We start from the raw sequence: 20,707 nt of genomic DNA, 5'->3' as shown, positions 1-20,707 counted from the left end.
CAGAAATTGGCAATATTGGTCTAGTCTGACGGTGAAGGGGACTCAACTTGGCTAGCTTCCAGCCACTGGGCACAGTGGCCAATCATATTGACTGATTTAAGAGCTGATTTAAAGTGGGATTAATGGCCGCACAATTGGCGGCAAAGATTATGAGGACAAGGGTCATTCAGCGACTGTGATTTACAGGCTCTCAAAGCATGAGTGGACCCCTCTAGTGAGATCGTTTAAAATTCCTGTAGCCGTTGCCCATAAATGGGTGCCGATGCCATCTGTAGTGCCGTGTGGTCGCTAATCCTCATGACGGCAACATTCAGGGGCTTCGTTTGAGCCCATATTACAGAATGGCTGCTGGCTGAAGAACTGCAAATGCCAATGGTGATCAGGAATGACAGGATGCTTGAATGGAGAGAAAATGTTTGAGATGCTGACTGGTGCATCTGATGAGGATCTGTTGACTGAAGGGGAGGGTTGAGAGTATCCACCAGAACTGACAATGCAATAACACTAGGATGCAGACACTGATCAACAGAGATATCATATATATCTCATCATGTCCGCAGGTCTTCTGTTTAGATCATGGACGGGAGCCTCCTGGCTGATGATGTCCAATACTTCACCATTGATGCACTTTGGGTGTTTTTGCTTAAGTTGTAACATATGCATAGGGGGGTGATTACTGGCGAGTGCTTAGTCTACTGCGCCACATCTAATAACACTGATGTATTATACTTGATGAAGACAGCACCAAAGATCGATCTTTTTTGATTCATAATTTGTTGTTACCTTTTACTGTAGTGTTTTCACAGCTAAGTTGTTGTTTGTGAAGAAGTAAACATCAAGAAAATATTTAATAATAAATACCAAAGAGATAAAAACAGATAGATGAATGCTGCTTCTTAGACAGCGAAACACCTTGAGGCTTGCCTACGTGTTTTGGTTTATTGTTATATTTTTGCTGTCACTCAGGAATTAGCTAACATGTTTCTCTTTGATTGACTTGAAGAATTTAAGTTTGGTGTGGTGTATGGATAAAAACAATATTCACTGTTTCACTTGTGCACAAGTAATAATAATTGTGAATGATTTTGAGAAGATTATAGGATTCGTAATGAACGAGGAGAAATCAATGATGGTACCTGGCAAAAATCTAGATTGTATAGATTTGTAAGTGTATTTAGCGGTGGCTATGTTAAAACTACCAAAAAAGCTAAAACTGCTAAAAGCAGAAATTCGACATCAGATATCAGAAGAGGTTTCAGTTTACAAAGTTTAGGCCATGTGATGTTTAGCCTATCTGCTTCTACTCAGGCAATGTTTCAAGGGCCATTGCATTATAGGCTTGTGACTGAGGCAAAGGATTTTGGCAGGAAAAACGAAATAGGAGTTAGTTTGGTGGCTGGAACATATGAAAGCATGGAATGGTTGGGTGATTTTTGGTCCTCTCCAAATTATGTGATAGAAGCATACGCAAGCTGCCTAGTTTGGCGCACTGCTTTAGTTAAAAGCTGGCAAATTTCTGTTGAAGAGTTTCTAGAGCCCATTATGGAAGTGTTGCATTCTGTTGAACATTGCCAATGGGTCTGTATCTATTTCAATGGTGGATTCAGATCCAATCGGTTGGCAGCCTTGATAAAGGAACGGTGGCACTGTTGCTTAGAACACACAGAAAGTAATTCTCGAATAACAATGTATTGTGGAAAAGGTGAAACCAGTAGTCGATTTGAATTACAGACATTTAAGGGATTTCAACAATTGAATCCTCAGTATGTTGCAGCAGCAGGTGATTTGGGGATCTTTCAAGGTAGATTTACATGCATTCAAGTTATTAACCCAGGTCCCAAATTATTACAATTGCATGCCAGCTGTGGGGGAGCTGGCAGTAGATGTACCTCAGCGGAAATAGAGCGAAATGAAGCGTTATGATTTTCCTCCCTCCAGAATGATTCAACTGGTATAGTTGCTTGTAGATGGAGGAACTGCCTGGTGCTGCTGACTCAATTTTGTGAGTTTCGGCCAAGGTTTCTGTGGTCTCGGAGTTAGCAAATTAACCACCCTTTTCTACTTATGGCAGTTTTTTGTTAAATGCAGGAAGGGTGGAGCATCATTTTGTTATCTATGGTCCAAGTAAGCGTTCCAACATGAAGATTATCATGAGATCCTTGGCTTGACTTATGTGCAACGTTCTATCGTGACCAGGGAAAAGCTTCATACCTATCCAGCTCAATTAAACTGGCATTCAAAAAAGATCTTATGAGGTTGAGACGAGGATTAATTCCCCGAAAAGCTTGCAAGTTTGGGTGTGTCCAAGACTCCACAGAACAGAACTGTCAACTGCAATTTTAGATAAGAATCCTTACTCGACATCATTTGCCTTAGTCCTGTGCTTAAGTGCCTAAGGCATAGATGCATCCAGGTAAAATCCGCTCGCAAAGGGGCAGATTCTCAGAATCTGCCCCTTTGTGACCGGTATTTTTGCATTTGGGATGCATCATCCCAAATGCAAAAATCGCAATTTTAGAAATCCCAAAATTGCGATTACTTACATTAAAGGAATCTCAAATTGAGATTCCTTAAATGCAATGCATTAAAGTAAAAAAAAATAGAGATTTCGCTAATAGAGGTCGCAAATTACCATGAAGTTGAACTTCATGGTAATTTGCAAAAACTTTGAAAAATGCACTAAAGTGCATTTTTCAAAGTTCCATTTTACACACAAACATGCCCTTAGGGCATGTGTGTGTGCAAGATGTACCCATATGCAGATTTCAGGGGTGTCCTTTTGACACCCTGGCACCCTTGAAATTGCAATCTCAATTTGCGATTCTCTAATTGAGAATCGCAAATTGAGATTGTCCTCCAATTAATTCCTATGGGCCTCTAGTCACATAGGAACGAATGGGGAGGTATTCCTTAATTGCGACTCGCAATTTGCGAGTCGCAATTAAGGAATTTAAAAAAATCGCTATTATTTCAGTGATTTCTTCATGCATAGCATTTTGCTATTCCTTATTAACGAATCGTTATTTTTCCCTAATAAGGATTAGCAAAATGGGTTCTTGATGCATCTGGGGGTAAGGAGCTACTGGCTAAAACCGATATTCAGGAGCTTGGGCATCAGTCAATGGAACAAAGAGGTTACGGCTTGCCTGAGCGGTGCTGATGTACAGCTTTCTGCTATATGAATGACATTTCTCAGGGCAGCACTTACGCTACTGAACTCGAGCTCTAGGGACAATTAAAAGGCTGCAGCTCGCGTCATGAACTTAAGCCACTGCTGTTGTTCGCCCTTGCTTTATAGTTCTGCTGTTACAGCCTGGCAAGGTCAGTAAGGAACAGGTCTTGTAAGCCATTTCTTTCGCACAACCTGCACTTTATGTTTTGAACAAGAGTTCGGACTCTTCTTTCAACAGGTCCAACACAGCTGCACAGGGCTTGGAATTCTCGTGCCCACTGCAATTTGTGTCAATTTGTGTCAGCATAGCCATGGAACCTAGTTTAGAATGAGTGGAGACACGGTGAGGCTGGACTTATCTTTGTTCATGGCTACGCACTCCTGGGCGGTGTCCTCCTGCCGGCTATTCATCAACGTAAGGTGCAGATACTCCCTAGGCCGAATGAAACTATTGTCTTTAAGCTCATATTGATCAATTGCTTTTACCTGATTTTATCCTGTTTTTAACGGTTTATATGTTCTATGGTACATTGTTGTGTTTTTAAATAACTTCAAACAATAAATGTTCACCTTACAATGGAATATGAAGGCAATTCACATAAGATTTACAATTTCTTAAGGATAAGTGGGTGCCAGGAATGAGGAAGAGGTCTGATTAGGCTAGGAAGGTCATTGGCACCTTGGTGAGGGGTTTGGCTCCTGAAGAGGCCTCTGGAATGACCGTGGACACTGTTTCGTCGCATTAGTGCACACAAGGTTTAAACAGCAGGACTATTAATTGCTACAAGGCAGCTGTTTAGCCTGGATATGGTATAAAGGACTACCAAAATACTGTGAAGTTTTGTATATATAGATAGGTTTAGATTTAAATCGCAAACCTTTTGTTATGTACATATACTTACCTTTCCAATATATTGGTAGTTGATATTCTAGCTAAGATATGAGGAAAGTGCAATCCTATAATCTTTAACACTTGAAGATTTATAAGGCACCTAGGAGCATATTATCAAGGACGGCGTTAAAAATTATTGCCGATTTAGCAGCAGAAAACTGCCGCTAAAGCGGAGATCATGGGCTTGACAATATGCCCTGGAGAATTCAAATAGAAGCCCAGGTTGACACCAGAACATGGGCTTCTATTGGAATTCTCAAGGGCATATTATCAAGCCCATTATTGCCGCTTTAGTGGCAGTTTTCTGCTGCTAAACTGGCGATCATTTTTAACGCCGTTCTTGATAATATGCCCCCTTGCTCTTTAGGAATCCAGAAGGCCCCAATGCCACCATGGTTGGTACTGGCAGTTTGCCCCACGAGCCAGTTCTTTTTGGAGGAAATGCTGAGATGAACGAGCAAATAATCTGTTTACGTTTATCGCAAATAGCAGAGATTATAGGCTGTGGTGGAGGGATATCACTAGGATGCAGAACTGCAAACAAGCAACCATTTCTTCTGCATTGTAGGATCCTCATTGATAACCATACATGTTAGAACAGAGAAGCAAGCAACTCCCAAAACCTTCCGAAGCTCTTGGTCATAAAGAATAAAAGACGAAAACAAATGATGCCTCAACTAAAAGGGTTTCTGCTGATTGCTAGACCTACGTTTGTCAGGCCTCGTATCATGATCATGAAAGCTGAGTCTGGGAACGGTAAGGACAGATTTCCAAGTGGCCGCCTTGCATACATTAGTTAATAGTAAGTTTTTCAACCAGGCCGTATTCTCTGCTTTTCCTCTGGTGAAATGGGCCTTGGGCTTTCCTGACTGAGGTTTATTTGAAAACTGATAGGGGAAAGAAATACAGGAAATGATGCAACAAAAAGACATTGTTTTGAAGTGGCCAGACCTATATGTATGGGACCGCAGTAAATAAATCATTGCTTAGACTTTCTTTACAGTGAGAAATGTTAAATGTTCCTTACATCTAGATCAATGGTTCTTAACCTGTGGATAATCTGAGGATCCCTTGAGATTCGTTAGGGCTACCTACTAAGGGGGTCCACAACTGTTTTACAAAATTAAATAATATTACAATAATAAACGAAAAAGAATAAAGTAAAACATAAAGAAGTAAGATTGAAAATGCGAAAGTTTTTTTCATATTTGATTGTGAATTAAACAAACTATTTAAATATTTGAGCATTTGTTTGGTGTATATTTGTTTTATTTTCGTGGATTGTTCCAGCACTGACTCAGTGGAGATCCCCAGATTCCAGTAATGATTCAGTGAGGGTCAACAGAAGTCAGAAAGTTAAGAACCACTGATCTAGAAAATAAAAGAAAGCTGAAGTTGCTGAAAAAGCTGAGGCGTAATGATCTGATCAATTTAAAATTCCAAAACCACTTTAGGATGAAAAAGATTTGATGGGGTTTCCTCCTAAATTCGGCTTAAGATAGCTGATTGACACTTTTCACTTTTGGTGAAAGGTTGGGGTTTCATTAGTAAGCCAGCCCTCATTATTAATTTCACATAACCAAAAAACCGAAAATCTCGAAATTACGCAAATTACGCTGGCATGATTTAAATTTCACCTAAGCCTAATCAAGTTCCATGCTCTCAGATGAGGAAAGGTTTGATGAGAACTGACATGAGCAACGTTCCCTCTCGATTCACTTTTTCTATCTGAATTTGTCAGAATAGGACTGAATTCTTTCTTGTGAGCTTTCTGTCCAACCAGAGAATGTTGTGAGTACATTTCTTTCCCTCAGTGATATGTTAGGTTAAGGGCAACTTATAAAGTGTACATTCACCACAGGAGCGTACATTCACCACCGGTATCTGCCGCTGGATTACATACTTGTCAGAGGGTCATAGGACTACTCAATTAGACCTTGTATGCTTGTTCAAAAAGTCAAGTCTTCTGACTTTTCCTAAAGGAAAGCGTCTCCATCGCTTGTTGGATTATCCTCTGCTGGAGATTCATACTAGTAGGGGTTATTTGTGAAACACTTTGGTTTACTGATCTGCTGTTCCTGTATTTTGGAACAGTTCATAAATTGGTGTGGGTTGACCTCAGATTACGCAATGGAACATTTTTGTTAATTTTATCCAAAATAAAATTTGGGGCTAAGTTATTTCAATTTAAAAAGAGTGTAACCACGTTTAAATTGTATAAGTTGTTTGAGTGGGAGCCAGGGCAGCTTTTTTAACAGAGGTGCAATGTGTATGCCTTGGAACTCCAAAACCTAGCCTGGCTGCTTCATTCTGTGTCACCTGGAGTCAATGCAGCACAGTATCTGGTAAACCGGCATATATTGCATTTGCATAATCCAGTCTTGATGGAATGGATGCAAAAATAGTCGATTTATGTGCTTCAGTGGTCACAAAAGGAGCAAGTTTAATCAGCATTTTAGGCGGAAATAAACAACTGTATTTCACCCTGTTAACTGGGATCTGCATTGAAAGATTCCCATCTATTATATCCCCAAGGCTTTTGGCCACCATTGAGGGGGATGGGAGAGGGCCCTTAATCACCAGGCCAATAATGTAAATTCCAGGCATAAAAATTGTTAAGTAAGACAACTTCCGTCTTATCAGTGTTTAATTTTAGTTGATTTAGTTCCATCCAACGGGCAATAAATCTCATGGTATCCTGAAAGTGTGTCTGTGACAGATGAGTGCCCTCAAGATGAAAACTTAGCTGAGAATCATCAGCATAGCTGTATATATAGCAGTCTCTGTTCTCCAATTCCTTAAACAAAGGTTTTATGTAAAGGTTAAATAAATGGGGAGACAGATCGGATCCTTGTGAAACCCCGCATCCCAGGGAAAGATGCAAATCCAATGCATGGATGTAAGCCACTACAGTGCCCTGACAGATAGGATCCTTGTGAAACCCCACATCCCAGTGAAAGATGCAAATCCAATGCATGGATGTAAGCCACTACAGTGCCCTGACAGATAGGATCCTTGTGAAACCCCACATCCCAGTGAAAGATGCAAATCCAATGCATGGATGTAAGCCACTACAGTGCCCTGACAGATAGGATCCTTGTGAAACCCCGCATCCCAGGGAAAGATGCAAATCCAATGCATGGATGTAAGCCACTACAGTGCCCTGACAGGTAGGATCCTTGTTAAACCCCGCATCCCAGGGAAAGATGCAAATCCAATGCATGGATGTAAGCCACTACAGTTGAGACAAAACAAGGACCCCCTGGGTATCGTTAATACACAGATTCCTAGGGCAGGGTAAAAACCAATGTGGGTAGAACAACCTAGGCCATCTGCAAAGTAAGTGACCAAAACGTCTAGGACCAGTGGACAAAGTAATTATCAAAAACTAATGTATATGTTAAAAAATATATATTTAATTCCACATCAATAAAAATCATATAGAGACTCAAACACATAAGTCAAACTATATGAGACAATGAAATAGTAACATAAAATAATGATATAAAAAGAGGGGAAATTTATCTCAATAAATTAAAAACAAATACATCATAATAACATCGTAAATCACATACAATTGCAAATAATTATACATAGAGAATTAAAAATAACATTTACAATTATTACAAATTTATAAGGACTCGACGCGCGTTTCGGCAGAGAAAAAAAAAAACGCCTTCCTCAGGAGTCATAGGTGAAACTATTTATAATGTTGCCTATCAATCCGTAGGATTAACGGATTCAATGATAACTTCCTTTTTTATTGAAAAGATTACAGACAAAAGTCATACAGGGAGCCACTTGATAAAGGCTAGTACCTAATATTTTCCCGACGTGTATATTAGGGCTCACGAAGTATCACGGATATTTCACCTCGCGTGAGTGTCAAGATATTTATACATAATCTTTACTTGAAGCATATAGCTGGTAATATCTTCAATCGCACTTCTGTTTATTTCCTTATTCTAAACACGGGTCCGGTTGCCGGAGATAATAAAAAGGCTTTGCTAAAGCAACTAGAAGCCGACAGCAAGGAGGTGCTGTTCCACTGATAAAATTAATTATAAAATCATGCCAGGACTCAAATTGGAGCTGTTCCCGATGTTCAATAGTAGCTAGTATGTCAAAACGTCTCGTGGGCTGCAGGATGGTGCAGTTCCAAGGGCTACAGCCGGTCAACAGGGTCAACAGGGACTACAGTGCCATGACAGATAGGATCCTTGTGAAACCCCACAGTCCAGGGAAAGATGCAAATCCAATGCATGGATGTAAGTCACTACAGTGCCCTGACAGGTAGGATCCTTGTGAAACCCCACATCCCAGGGAAAGATGCAAATCCAATGCATGGATGTAAGCCACTGCAGTGCCATGACTTGTATCCATGCATCCTCCAAACAGCCGACTAATATCTCGTAACAGATTGTGTCAAAGGCAGCAGACAAGTGAAGAAGAAACTGTGCAGTGGCTTCCTCCTGGTCTAATTTCCATCTAAGATTGTCTAATATAGATTATATGAGAGATTCTGTATTATGTAGAAGACGAAAGCTAGCTTGGACAAGGTGCAAGAACCCCGTGTTTCATAGAGGTTTTCAAAGTTCAGAGACAACATGGGCCTCTAGACGTTTTACTGCTAAAGGCAGCAAGGATATTATCCTATAGATTTCTAGTTCCCTTTTAAGCAGGGGGATGACTTCTGAATGTTTGAGAGTGCTGGAAACTATCCCATGTAAGACAGACAAATTGGGTATATTTAATAGGGGAGGATAGATTACATTCTTAACTTTCTTTAGTACTTCTGGAGATCAAGGGTCCCAAGGGGAACCCAATTTAACTTTTGCAAATAAGGAGTCAAATCTATCCTGATTAACTCCTAGAAAATCTGTTATGATTTCCTAGTTATTGTCCCTGTAGGATAAAGTAACAGTGGACGACCACCTAGGAATGCTCTTTAATATTCTGAATTTTGTTAGTAAAACAAGCATTCAAATCATCACACGGTTCCTGCGATGCAGTCACATTAGCCTTAGCTGAGTCAGGGGCAGCGAGTTTCTTAAGTATTTTAAATGTCTCTCTTTGTTATTTGTAGCTTAGGAAATCCTGGTAAAATAATAGTTGGGTATAGTTGAGGTAACCAAAGCCTTATATTTCGATAATTTCTCATTGTACCGTACCTTATATTCTTCCTGATATTTTCAGCGCCATTGGTGATCAGCTTGCCTTAACTTGAGTTTTATTGCTTTTAACTTGTTTGTAAAGCAGGGAGTCAGTCTAAAGTAAAGTGTTCTGCAGCTAGTTCTGAGTCACTTTTGTCAGGTTTTGTCTGTGCAAGCATAATCGCCATCTCATGGACACTGACTGACCGCCACTTGCACACTGTCCTAGACACCAGTGGCTGGCTATGAAAAGGCTTAACATTGGGAACATAAAAATTTAATTAAATAGTTGACCGACCAAATACATGGCTATATTTTAATGTCAATCACCTGGATATTTTGAGACCATACTATGTGACTCTTAGTATTAGTGGCCTCCAAGATATGTTGTTGGAAATTCAGGCTCATCATAGAATCCAAAAAGCGTTGCCCTTTGTTGGTCTTTCCTACTAAGAAGGAACCCAAATTAAAGCCACCTAGGACCAGTAGTTGGGACTATTGCTGCATTGAGGGACAAAGTATTTTAAACATCTGAAATGAAATGACTGTACTTGTAAAGCGCACTGCTGCCCCAGCAAAGGGGAGTCCTGGCGCTGTATTCATACCGCTGTGGAACCCTTCCTGGCTTTTCCCTGTGACATGTCCACTCCTGGACATCCCCAGGGTGAAGCCAGGCATCCCAGCGCTGTCGTGGAGATTAAGCAAGCTATTGCCCAGAGTTGCAGAGTGGGACCCATGATTAGACTAGGCACCGAGGCGAGAATTCTCAGGTCCAAGGAAATTGAGCCCAAGACCCGCTGAGGCGGGAATTGAACCCTGGTTCCGGCCAGACCTCTGCATCAGGGTCTGCCGCTCTAAGCATTGAGCCACACTTCTCCACTTCGCTCATTGATATGAGCCATATAGTAAGAAAGAGTGTGATAAACCAGCAGGCATATTAGTGAACTATTAATAAAGTCTATTTTAAATAGTAGGAGGTCCACTGATTCTATATAATTACATTGAAACTGACTTGCTTGAAGTTGGGGACTTATAATAGCTGCTACCCTTCCTCCTCTTGTTTCCCGTTCTGTTTACATGGAGGAGAAAATAACCCTCAGGGTTGCCTTTGCTATTTCTGGAAAAGAGTTGCCTGTCAGCCATGACTCAGTTAATAAAAATAAGTCAGGTTTATGCTGGATAATGTACTCATGGATTCCCATCCTGTGTTTTCTCCCTTAGTCTGTGAGAAGTTAACTGCCTTGCTTGATAATGAGCTGCTACAGCAACCGCTTGGTAATTAATAATCATTGTCATTATACAAGCCTGCAGGTTAACTTAACAGTTCTAGTAGCTTTAACTTAAATTTCAGCTCAGAAGAGATTTGCAATTCTACCTAATTTAATTCATGCAGCTCACACGCTCTGTAAATGCTGTTTTCGGTATAATGGATGGCCCCGCCCAGGTGCGCACGGACGCAGAAGGGCTTGCCTTTGGTGCGCCTTTGGCCTGCCAGCAAGGTGGATGCGCTGGCCCTTTTTTTTATTTTTGCAAGGGAAGGCCAATCAAACGTGAATGAAGTCTTGAGTGCTAACCACCTCTCTGGTAAACCTGGGCAAACAACCTTCAAGTGCAAATGGTGAAAACGGTGGGGCCAAGGGTCAAGTACGGTTTAACCCTCCCAATAAGTAAAACTACTATTGGTCCTCACAATTGAATCCAGTGAGTAAACTTTCGAAAGTGGGCCATTGAGATGGGCTCCATACTCCTACAAAACGCATACTTTTACATATCAATCGCCCAAAAATAAAATGTATGTGTTTCTCGGGCAACAATCACCATCAGAGATTAATTGTTTCCATTTGGCCTCAAGTCTGCACCCAAATCGGCACCCAAATTTGTCTTAAAGGGCAAGGCAGTGGTAACTGCCCATTTCAGGAAACACAACATATTCCGATATGAGGTTTAGTTACACCTGTAAAAAGCATGGACACCAATCTGTAGACCCTGACTGTCCCCTCAAACAAAATCCCCATAGTACACCTCCAGTTAGCACTGGTATGGCAAGACACCTGATGAGGACCAGAATGGAGCGAAGAACAAATCACTACTGCAAGCTTTTGCAGGCGGATGTTGACTTTGGCGTGACACCACTGAGGGACATTTATGTATTTATTTATTTATAAAGTTTTATATTAGTAGTAGAAGCTTCCCTTTTCCAGAAAATAACAGCAGAGAGGAAAGGAGAAAACTATGGCTTGGAGCCTGTGTTTATTGCCTTGGAGAGGCTGTTGGGCATATATTCCTCTGTGGATGGGGACGTTGCCCCTGGAGTAAAGCATGGATAGACCATGTATTCTGCTGGTTCATTGGCAACCCTGGAAAGAATGATGGATATGATCCTCTGAGAGTAAAAGAAACGCTGGTCTTTGCAAGGAGCATTTTGAGGCCTTTCCAGGTAGACCGTCTGAAGAGTGTCCACAATATATTTTATGTGTGCCATCTTGTGGACAGTAATGCTTCTGAAGAGATACTTTGTAAAGAATTCGATAGAAGAACAAAAGGGTGCTTGGCCATATCTCTGTGCCGCCAACAAGGAAGAACCAGTTGGGGCAGAAATGTATTTATTAAACTCTATGCGACTCTACTAGAGTAGTTCTAGGAAAAAATCCTGTTGGGCCCTTAAGAGAATTCACCAACTTCTGAAAAGAATTCCAGAGTACTTTAGCATATATGCATAGGAGAACCGCTGCTTGTATTGAGGGTCAGCCGTGCTACTGATAACGAGGAGGCAGGAGTATAGCATAATGGCCAAATTTGACTGAAGCTATGCAGGGAAGGAGCATGGGAATAAATTAAAAGTAGGTTGTAAAAAGCCAAGAACAAAGGACAGAGGGGCCTTAACGTTAACCATGGTACTAGGCATCTCCTCTTAACAAGACCTCCTGGAAGGTGAAAATAAAATACTGAAGCAGAAGGTTTAGAAAAAACAACAGCTGTACTGTTGTCCAACGTAGAAATGGGAGGTGGGGCATCACCTGACAGAGTCAGTAAGCATCACCATGTAGAAGTTATATATGGTTAAAGCATTCATTGCCCTTGATAACTACCACTGTACCATCTATTCTGCTTCTTGATGCAGCGAACAATGGCTTGTTCATAACAACCAGCACCATGTTTCAATCTGAGCTTCTCAGCAGTCATGCTTAAGCACACTACAGTGAGTTCATGTATACTGGGGCAGGTAGTACTTTAAAGGATATTGGTGCCAGAAGAGTTGAACCCTTTTGCTATAGTAAGCCACTGAAATGTTAGGAGCACCGAGGCTGAAAAGCAGCAGGTGCTGTTAGTGGCTGGTGTGGGGAGGCTATCCCGATATGAAGGAGAGAAGGACGAGATGTTCCACGCCCTCTTGTTAAGCACCTGAGCCTGCCTTACTCTAGGTGTCTGTGACACCAAAGACTGAAAGCCATGCCTCTGCAATGACCTCAATATGCCTGGACTCATAGTGGAGGTGTAGATGTCGAGTATGTCGTCGTCGTCCTGTGACAATTCGGCGTCGACAAGTTTGCGATGTGCTACTGTACATGGACATGAATGCACGCCTTGACGTCGCTTTCCTTCTCGGCGTCCACAGGTAACACGCTTGTACATCATGAAACTTCTCAACATGGACAAGGCTGACAGACTTGACATGGACAGGACTTTTTGATGTCGATAGCGCTCACTGACTCGACATCCACAGGACTTCTCGACGTCGACAGGGCTACATGTGACCCCGTCTACAGGTGTCCCCGACGCCGACAGGTTTGACATCGATCTGCAGTGTGGATTGACCGTGAAGACCACACTGAGGTATGTTGAGTCAACGAAGAGTCGTCCATCCAAACATAGAATCGTCCATCCCACAACGTTGACCAGTTCGGGACGGCGATGTCGACATCGGTCCTCCGGACTTAGATGCTGTCAACATCGATTCACTCAACGTCATCTGAAAACAATTTTGTTGCTGGATCGTAACGCGCTTTTCTGTAGTTTGGAAGTCCTTCAGAGGTGACTGCCTCTCCTCACTCTTTTAAGTCACATGACAAAGCACTGGTAGAGAGGACTGACTCTCTCCTCTCTCTGAAGACCTATCTCCAGATGGAGTTTGCATTTCCCTTTCCCTTATGGACCGTTTTGAAAACTTCTTAGTCGCTGTAGGCTTTTTGAAGATGTCTGAGGCCTTCTTTGTTCCACAGGCAGGACACTGAGTCCAGTAAAGATGGTAGTTAATTAGAGGAAAGCTCACAACTTTCTGCCAGCAAACGGCATCAAATGCAAGGAAAAGATGAAAAACACTGAATGAAGTTGAGAAACAAAAGTTGACAGGGTTTCTGTAGAGAAAAAAGGTATAAAAAGGCCCAGCTTAGCACTCCAGGATCCTGTCAGCAGGAGCCGTAAAAAACAGAACTGAAGCAGCTGCTACTGGTTGAGCATGATGGAATGCTGGTCGTCTATGGGTTCTTAAAGGTGCAGTTTCCTTTTAATCCAAATAATGACTGCCTATGAGGCTACTCTGTCCTGCTCTCCTTCATCTCTATCTTAAAAAGGGTGTGTGAGGGAGATTTATGCTATTTGCAAAATGTCTTAAAGTTGTTCACAATTGTTTGTGCTGGGTCTTTTTTTGACCCAATGATGACAAATTCGGCCATTGTAGCCTATATATATAGGCTGTATACTCTGTATTTATCTTAAGTGTCTTTGCAGGCCTTCCCCTGCACTTAAATAGATATACTGAAGTGCTGCTCATGGGTCCCCGTGAGTGGGAGGGACCATTTAAATGTTTATGACTATAAATGGAAATCCCCTATAAGAGAAAGATATTTCATAGCGCAGATAATCCACAGAGCTGACAGATAACAAGATGAGATCTTATTGGCTGACAACACATCAACAACAATGTGGCTGCAGCCCTTCTTAGGGCTCGGGGTTCAGTCCCTAGTCCTGTAAAAAAGGTTAAAAAAAAGACATAAGGGAGCAGAGTAGGGATTCCCTGTGTCCCTAGGCCTGGTAGGGGAATTTGCACAAATGTGCAGTAGATCTGCAAATCTTTGGCTAAATTAAAGAAAAAAAGCATGAGCCCATGCTTCAGAAGAATAACCAGAGGGGCGCCGCATTTGCATAAATAGGGGAGGTGGGTGTGAGGCCCTGGGAACCCTATTCCTTGGGGCTGAACATAAAATAAAGGGGAGGAGGTGAGTAACCTCCCTCCCCAAGCCACTCTGAGGTCCCAGGTACCCCAATACCCTGGGCAGATTGAAAATGGAAGGGCCCCTCTCCAAGCCTCAAAAGGCCCCGGGATCCCATCCCCCCGCCAGCTCCAAGATGTGTCCTGGGAAGCCCACTCCCAGGACATAGTTTCCTTGCTCACAAGAGCATGGGCATGGAAATAAATGTGCACTCCCACCCGGATCAAGCTGCAAAATATTTCTCGCTGGGTAGGCGTGCAAATTTCTTTCCCTACAGACAGCGAAACAGAGATTGCTTCTGCCCAGCCAAAGCTTGGAAACAAATACCTGATCATGCAGCACGGGAGAACTGCCGGCTCCTGCTGCACCCAGGATAGGTGCATGCAGGGGTAAATTGCAAGGACCTATGAGCTCCCCCGTGACCACCAACGTTGTTTGTTGTGGGTACCCAGGGTGGGCACCAGGGCACCCTCAATAGGTCCTGGAAGATGGGGTCCCTGGGGCCTGTAAAGGCACAGGGAAGAGGGCTGTGTGCCCCGTCCCCATATAAAAACAATACAACTCCAGGGGATGGGGTCGCCGGGGCTTGTAAAGGCTCAAGGAGGGGGGCTGTGTTCCCCCCTCCTCATAAAATAGAATATGGCCCCAGGGGATGGGGTCCTCTGGGATTGTAAAGGCTCAGGTAAGAGTGCTGCAGCACCCTAATCCCCTTAATAAATAATCCTGCCCTGGGGATGGGATGCCTGGGGCCTGTAAAGACTCGGGCCAAACAGAACTGAACTTCACCAGTTGTATTTATCTCAAGAAAGTGCAACTCATGCCCTAAAGTAACTTTAACTTGCTCCCTCCTCATGCACTGCGAATTACTTCACATATGAAATCACTCATGACATGTTCTATGACATCTTTGATATCATAACAGCAACATTTGAAATGACATCATTGGTGACAAAACTGTGCATGATGGGGTGCTAATTGGATCGCCAACACCTTGATGACTCCAGTAGATCATCAGCATCTCAGAGATTCATTCAGGCAAATCACCTCAAGGATTCATTATAATTATCAATATGTCAGAGAGACTGTCAGATCACGCAACTGGAGCACTTGTCAATTAATAACACTCAGACCCCTTCAGATCTTTGGTATGTAAAGATCTTTCTCAGAGCATTGAGAGTTTGAGAACTCCCTTAAATCACCAATACCGTAAGACTGTCCACAGGTCGTCACAATCTCAAGGGTTCCTTTAGATGACAGATACCTGGAGAACTTCCCATATTATAGATACATTGAGAGCTCCCTACGATCACCAATCTGTCAAGTGCACCCACAGATCATCATCTTGAGGAAAGGCATGGTTCATCACTTCTTCTCTGAAATCAATATATGTAAGAGCACTCAGAGATCTTTAATACTTAGCCCCACATTATGAGTGACCTCTTGACTGTGATCGGTCGGTAACACCGGCTACTGAACCAATTGGGATTATGATTATCCACAATCTGTTTTGCTTCACAGAGGGTTTGGGAATTAGACCTAGAATAATTGATTCTCCAGTAATTCCTCATTTCTCAGAGGAACGTAAGGGTTCCACCTGTAATCCCCACTAAGTTTGTCCACCCCGGTATGGGTAGCTCTGGGGAGGGCCGGGGACTACAGTGGCCAAATGCGTGCCATTCCTAATTAGGGCCATACTGATATTCATCAGATCAAACACCATGAAGAATCCTCAGGCTGAATACATCAACAACTTATTTAAATAATTATTCACTCAGGTTCACCATCCAATCATTGATAAATCACATAACTTGTCATATCCTGAATCCCCCTAGGATCTCCTGAAATCATCAACATATATAAGATTCCCTCAGGTACCAATGCTTTTACAAGCAAGATTTATGTTTCTCCTGCTTTTTCATAACAAATACCTAAGAGTCCCCATTGCAGCTTACCTGTTAAGGAAGATGCTACTGACGTCATCATGAGTAATGGGTGGCTTTTTAGAGCTGGCAGCCATCCTAAGTGGACGCAGGAAGTTGTTCACTAGGATGTGTAACTGTTGCACGTATTCAGCTTCAGCCTCCAGCATACTGAACACCACCTGGTTGCGCTTTCGCATGCTATCTGCATGTGGAGACCGGATGTAATCCTGAATGATAGTCTTCCATTTTCGTCGGCACAACCAGCCTCGCAGAAAGCTCTGCACCTGAAGGTAAGACACAGTGTTAGAGTAGGTTAGATTGGACTCAACTTGAGAAGAGGGATGAAATAGCCTGAGGACGGTGAGAGTGTAAGGAAAAAATGGGTCAGAAATCAAGAGAGGTTACTGATGCGGACCTTGAAGACAGAGGGTGATACATTTTTTGAAATGTATGCAAAATAAGATCTAGGATTAGGCTACCTAGACTCTCTGACAAAGTGCAGGCTCAATGACAATTTACCAATTAGAGACAGGACACCAGGAATACTGTAACCCACAAATCACCTGCTTATTGCATGAATATGGTGCATTTTGACTTCTAAGAGACTTACTTGTGTTGGAACGCCCACCCTGCATACATTATATCTGGCGCAGGTATAATGGAGCGCAGTGGTTTACAAAGTGACGCATCTACCGGCATTTTGTCCCTTCATTTTTTGATAACAATAGTGTGGCCACTCGTTATTCCAACCTCGAAACTCTTGATCTACACCCAATAAATCATTCTGAGTGACTCAGAATTTGCGCTTTTCCTACTTGAGTTTGAGTTTTCCTGCTCCGATTGAAGGTCTAAACTATTTCTTGGTGAAATGTGAAGGGAACCAAATTTGGATATGCATTAAGTTACGCAAAATGTATAATCGCAACTGATTGGGGATTTACATGGCTCAGAATGAGGCAATTGGAAAATATTCCAAATGGAGAGTGGCTGTCTGAAGGGCTGATTAAAGTTCAAGAACATATTCTGGAAATAATAAAAAACGTGAGCTGGCTTTAAAGAAACTACACTATCTCAATCAAGGAGAGATGGAAAGGTGACCCGTCCATGGGAGCAGAACAGAAGTGTGGAGAACATGGCGATAAATGTTTTGTGTTGCCAAGATAAACCATACTGGCGTCAACAAATCACAGACATTCATTGATTCCACTAATGCAGCCTAGGGCTGGGCGTAGTTTGCGGAGTAGCGCTATGCGAAGCTACGCAAAGGAAACTTCGCACTACGCGAGCTACACGTAGCACTAAGCGAACTGCGTAGTACCCTGTTTGCACTGTGCAAGATGCCATTTTCAATGATTGCACAGTGCGGACAAGCATCTGTGCAATCATTGAAAACGCCATCTTGCACAGTGCGAGCTGTGGTTTTCTGCCGCTCGAGTAGATTTTTACTCGAGCGACAGCTTTCTCAACGTGGACTGGTAGTTTCTCATCGCGAGCATACGACCACTCGCAATGAGAAACCTGACCTCCCCGCATTGAGAATCTCGCTGAGAGGTTTCTTTTCCACGCTCGCGATTGGCAACTTGATGTACTGCACTTAATGCTACATTATATTTATATAGATTAAGCAAGGTGCACATTTGATACTGCTCTAAATTTCAGGTTGAATATTAAAATGACAGAGCTAAACCACACAGTTTAGGATGGCGTCGAGGGAAAACAAATCATTACAGAAAATGTTTTGTAGTAGCTTCTGTTGAACTAAAACTGAAAGCGGAGGAACCTGTGGTAAAAATAACTCTTCCAAAAAAGACTAGTTTCAAGAAATCTTGCCTCTCAGCAGAGATCACAGCTAATTCGCTCTCCAGGATGGTGTGCTTGCTGCACACAGAGAGAAAAGAAAAACTAAAATGGCAAAAGAACGCATTACAGATAGCAAGCCCAGGAAAGAATGAACTGCAAACGAGTACGGTTCTGGAATAATAACTACACAGCCTATTGATGGAAGTGTATGACTAAAGCAGCAAGACAAACAATAGGGAGAAGCTCTCTTCAAAGGCTAATAAAGGTGCACATACACTTCAAAGAAATGACTCACAGATGTTTCTGATTAAATTGTACATAGAACCAGAAACCAGAGGGATCAAAGGAGCCAATATGTAAGCAGACAAAACGTGTGACCAGGTCTTCCATATGCAAACCTGCACGTCCCGAGTGACCTATCCGGATGAGTCCTGAGGCGGACCATCGATATCAAGCTGCTACATTTTATTACTCTGCCAAGTATATGATCAATGCAAGAATGTTTAAAATGCTATCGAAGATGCTCACAAATACTCCTAAAATACTTGTGTAGTACACATCTACCAGTATACTTTAATCACTTTATTAAAGCTGTTGAGAAGGTTTGACTCAAGTTAGTAATGAAAAAGTACAACCCACCTTCTATTAATATCATCCAATCCCATTGTTGATAGGACATTGTCTGTTAAGGATTATAGCTAGCTGCATTTGATTTAGTTTTTCAAGGGTGGAACAAGCTCTCTCTGTCTGCCAAGGTCTCGGTCACACAAATGTGAGCACATTCACTAACAGCCAACCAGGCAACGCTCTAAGGTTAGTATACTCGCTAGTAGTGGATGCAGTGGCAGGTTTGGACTCAGAGTCTCCGAAGAAGCCACTGCATCTCAAGAAACAAACATACTAGTACTGCTATGTTCACCAAAGGCATAAATGGAGACAAAGTGCAAGCTCTGTGTATATACCCACCAATTGACCAATTCGTAGTTATTCACCACAATGTGCATGCCTACCTTTCCTGACACCATTGCTTCCCTTGGAGTACTCACAATCTCAACGAGTGGAACATGAGCATGATTCTCAACAGTTTGTTGCACAGGGAAACAGTAATAATTGGGCCTTAGGTCTTTTGGGCAGAATAACACAACTGACTGAAACCAAAGAATCCCAAATCATTGTTTACCCACCCTGACCAGTTTTGCCAAGGTCATGAAAGTTATTGAAAGGGTAAGTTACATGAGTGGTCAAAAATATTGTTTCCCATTTTACCATCCATATAACTTGAATGGGTGTACTCAACGCAAAAGTACTGATTGGAACCTGTGCTAAGCCAGCATGCAGTCAGGTGCAGTAACTTTAAAGAGATACCTAACTGCTTTGAACAGTATTTTACATAATAAAAAAATCAACATCACTACATGTCTACCATTGATTTTAAAGTCCAAGCTTGGCAGCTAATTGGCTGAAAGCTGTTCAATTTTAAAAGTCATTTGAATCTGTAGGTACTAAGCTGAATCCATGATGGATGTTAGGGAAATTATGTAGAACACCATGCTGGAAGTAAAGATCGGTGGATCATGAGCCAATGAAGATAATATTTGCAAGTATCTTTAGATTACAAATTTTCAAAAGTCCTGAGATTTTCCAGTGAAGGTACAGAACTAACATGAGCCGTGTTCCACCACAAAAGGTACCAGAAATGCATTCCCTCTAAGCACAGGTTCCACTTTGACGGGGCAAACTAACATAGAGGAGGCACATATAGATAGTTGTTTGCACATCAGTGTAACAAAGTAATACTTTTGGGCTTGTATTCTCATTTCTAGTGTAGTACTTCTCATACATGGGAACTGGATTGATATTTTCCCCTAGAATGTTCATACACATGGCTCCATTCAAAAAGCCCGCTACATATGTCGTTCCAACTTACTGTCAGCTTAGCCAAGCTTTCATATGTAACTGCTTGACTACAGTAAGTATTCACTAACATGCTGACTCTGCAAACCGGAAGTGCCTATCTCTGAGTGGAAACGAGTAGGCCCCATGGAAGCCAAGACAGGGATCTTGCAAATAATGCTTGTTCAGAAGAAACTGTGTAATGATGTCTGTTTTCTGAAGGTGGAAGGCTCCTGCTCCAGTGAACTCACCGCTGCATATGCTTGTGCTGTGATGAAACTTTATGACTATGTGACTGATTCTAGAAGCCTAGGTATTGGGGCACAAATGTCTACTCTCTATTGCCTTGGGGAGCTGCACTCCACCACAGATATTGACGAGCTTCCTTACCCTTTTTGTTCTGTAATTTTGATTCCGATTTCTATTTATACATTTTCAATCTCAACTGAAAACTAAAGATGGAGTTTTCTTCCACATTCTACACACAAATGACTTAATTTTACAAGTGCGAGGTATTCACAAAAGGCGACCTTGAATTCGTAAATCCTTTTCCTCTTACACAATATTACTCCATGGTGAAGTAATATGGCACACAGCAGACGCTATCACAAAGCCACCCAGAGAGACAAATAGGCTAACCGTGTGAAACACATAAAGAGACTAAC

The 20,707-nt window shown here is 42.1% G+C and overlaps 1 protein-coding gene across 2 annotated transcripts in view; it reads right to left on the bottom strand.

The window, feature by feature from the left end:
* Positions 1-20,707, bottom strand: part of RASGRF1 (Ras protein specific guanine nucleotide releasing factor 1) — a 686,570-nt gene that overhangs the window by 362,925 nt on the left and 302,938 nt on the right. For both annotated transcript variants that reach the window (XM_078682942.1, XM_078682943.1), the window contains one exon: positions 16,380-16,633. In XM_078682942.1, coding sequence (XP_078539068.1) covers positions 16,380-16,633 — 254 coding nt within the window. The remainder of the gene's footprint in view (positions 1-16,379; positions 16,634-20,707) is intronic.

Source organism: Lissotriton helveticus, chromosome 3_1 (assembly GCF_964261635.1).
Source record: "Lissotriton helveticus chromosome 3_1, aLisHel1.1, whole genome shotgun sequence".
Classification (NCBI taxonomy): Eukaryota; Metazoa; Chordata; class Amphibia; order Caudata; family Salamandridae; genus Lissotriton; species Lissotriton helveticus.
This window is presented reverse-complemented; position numbering and strand designations above follow the sequence as displayed.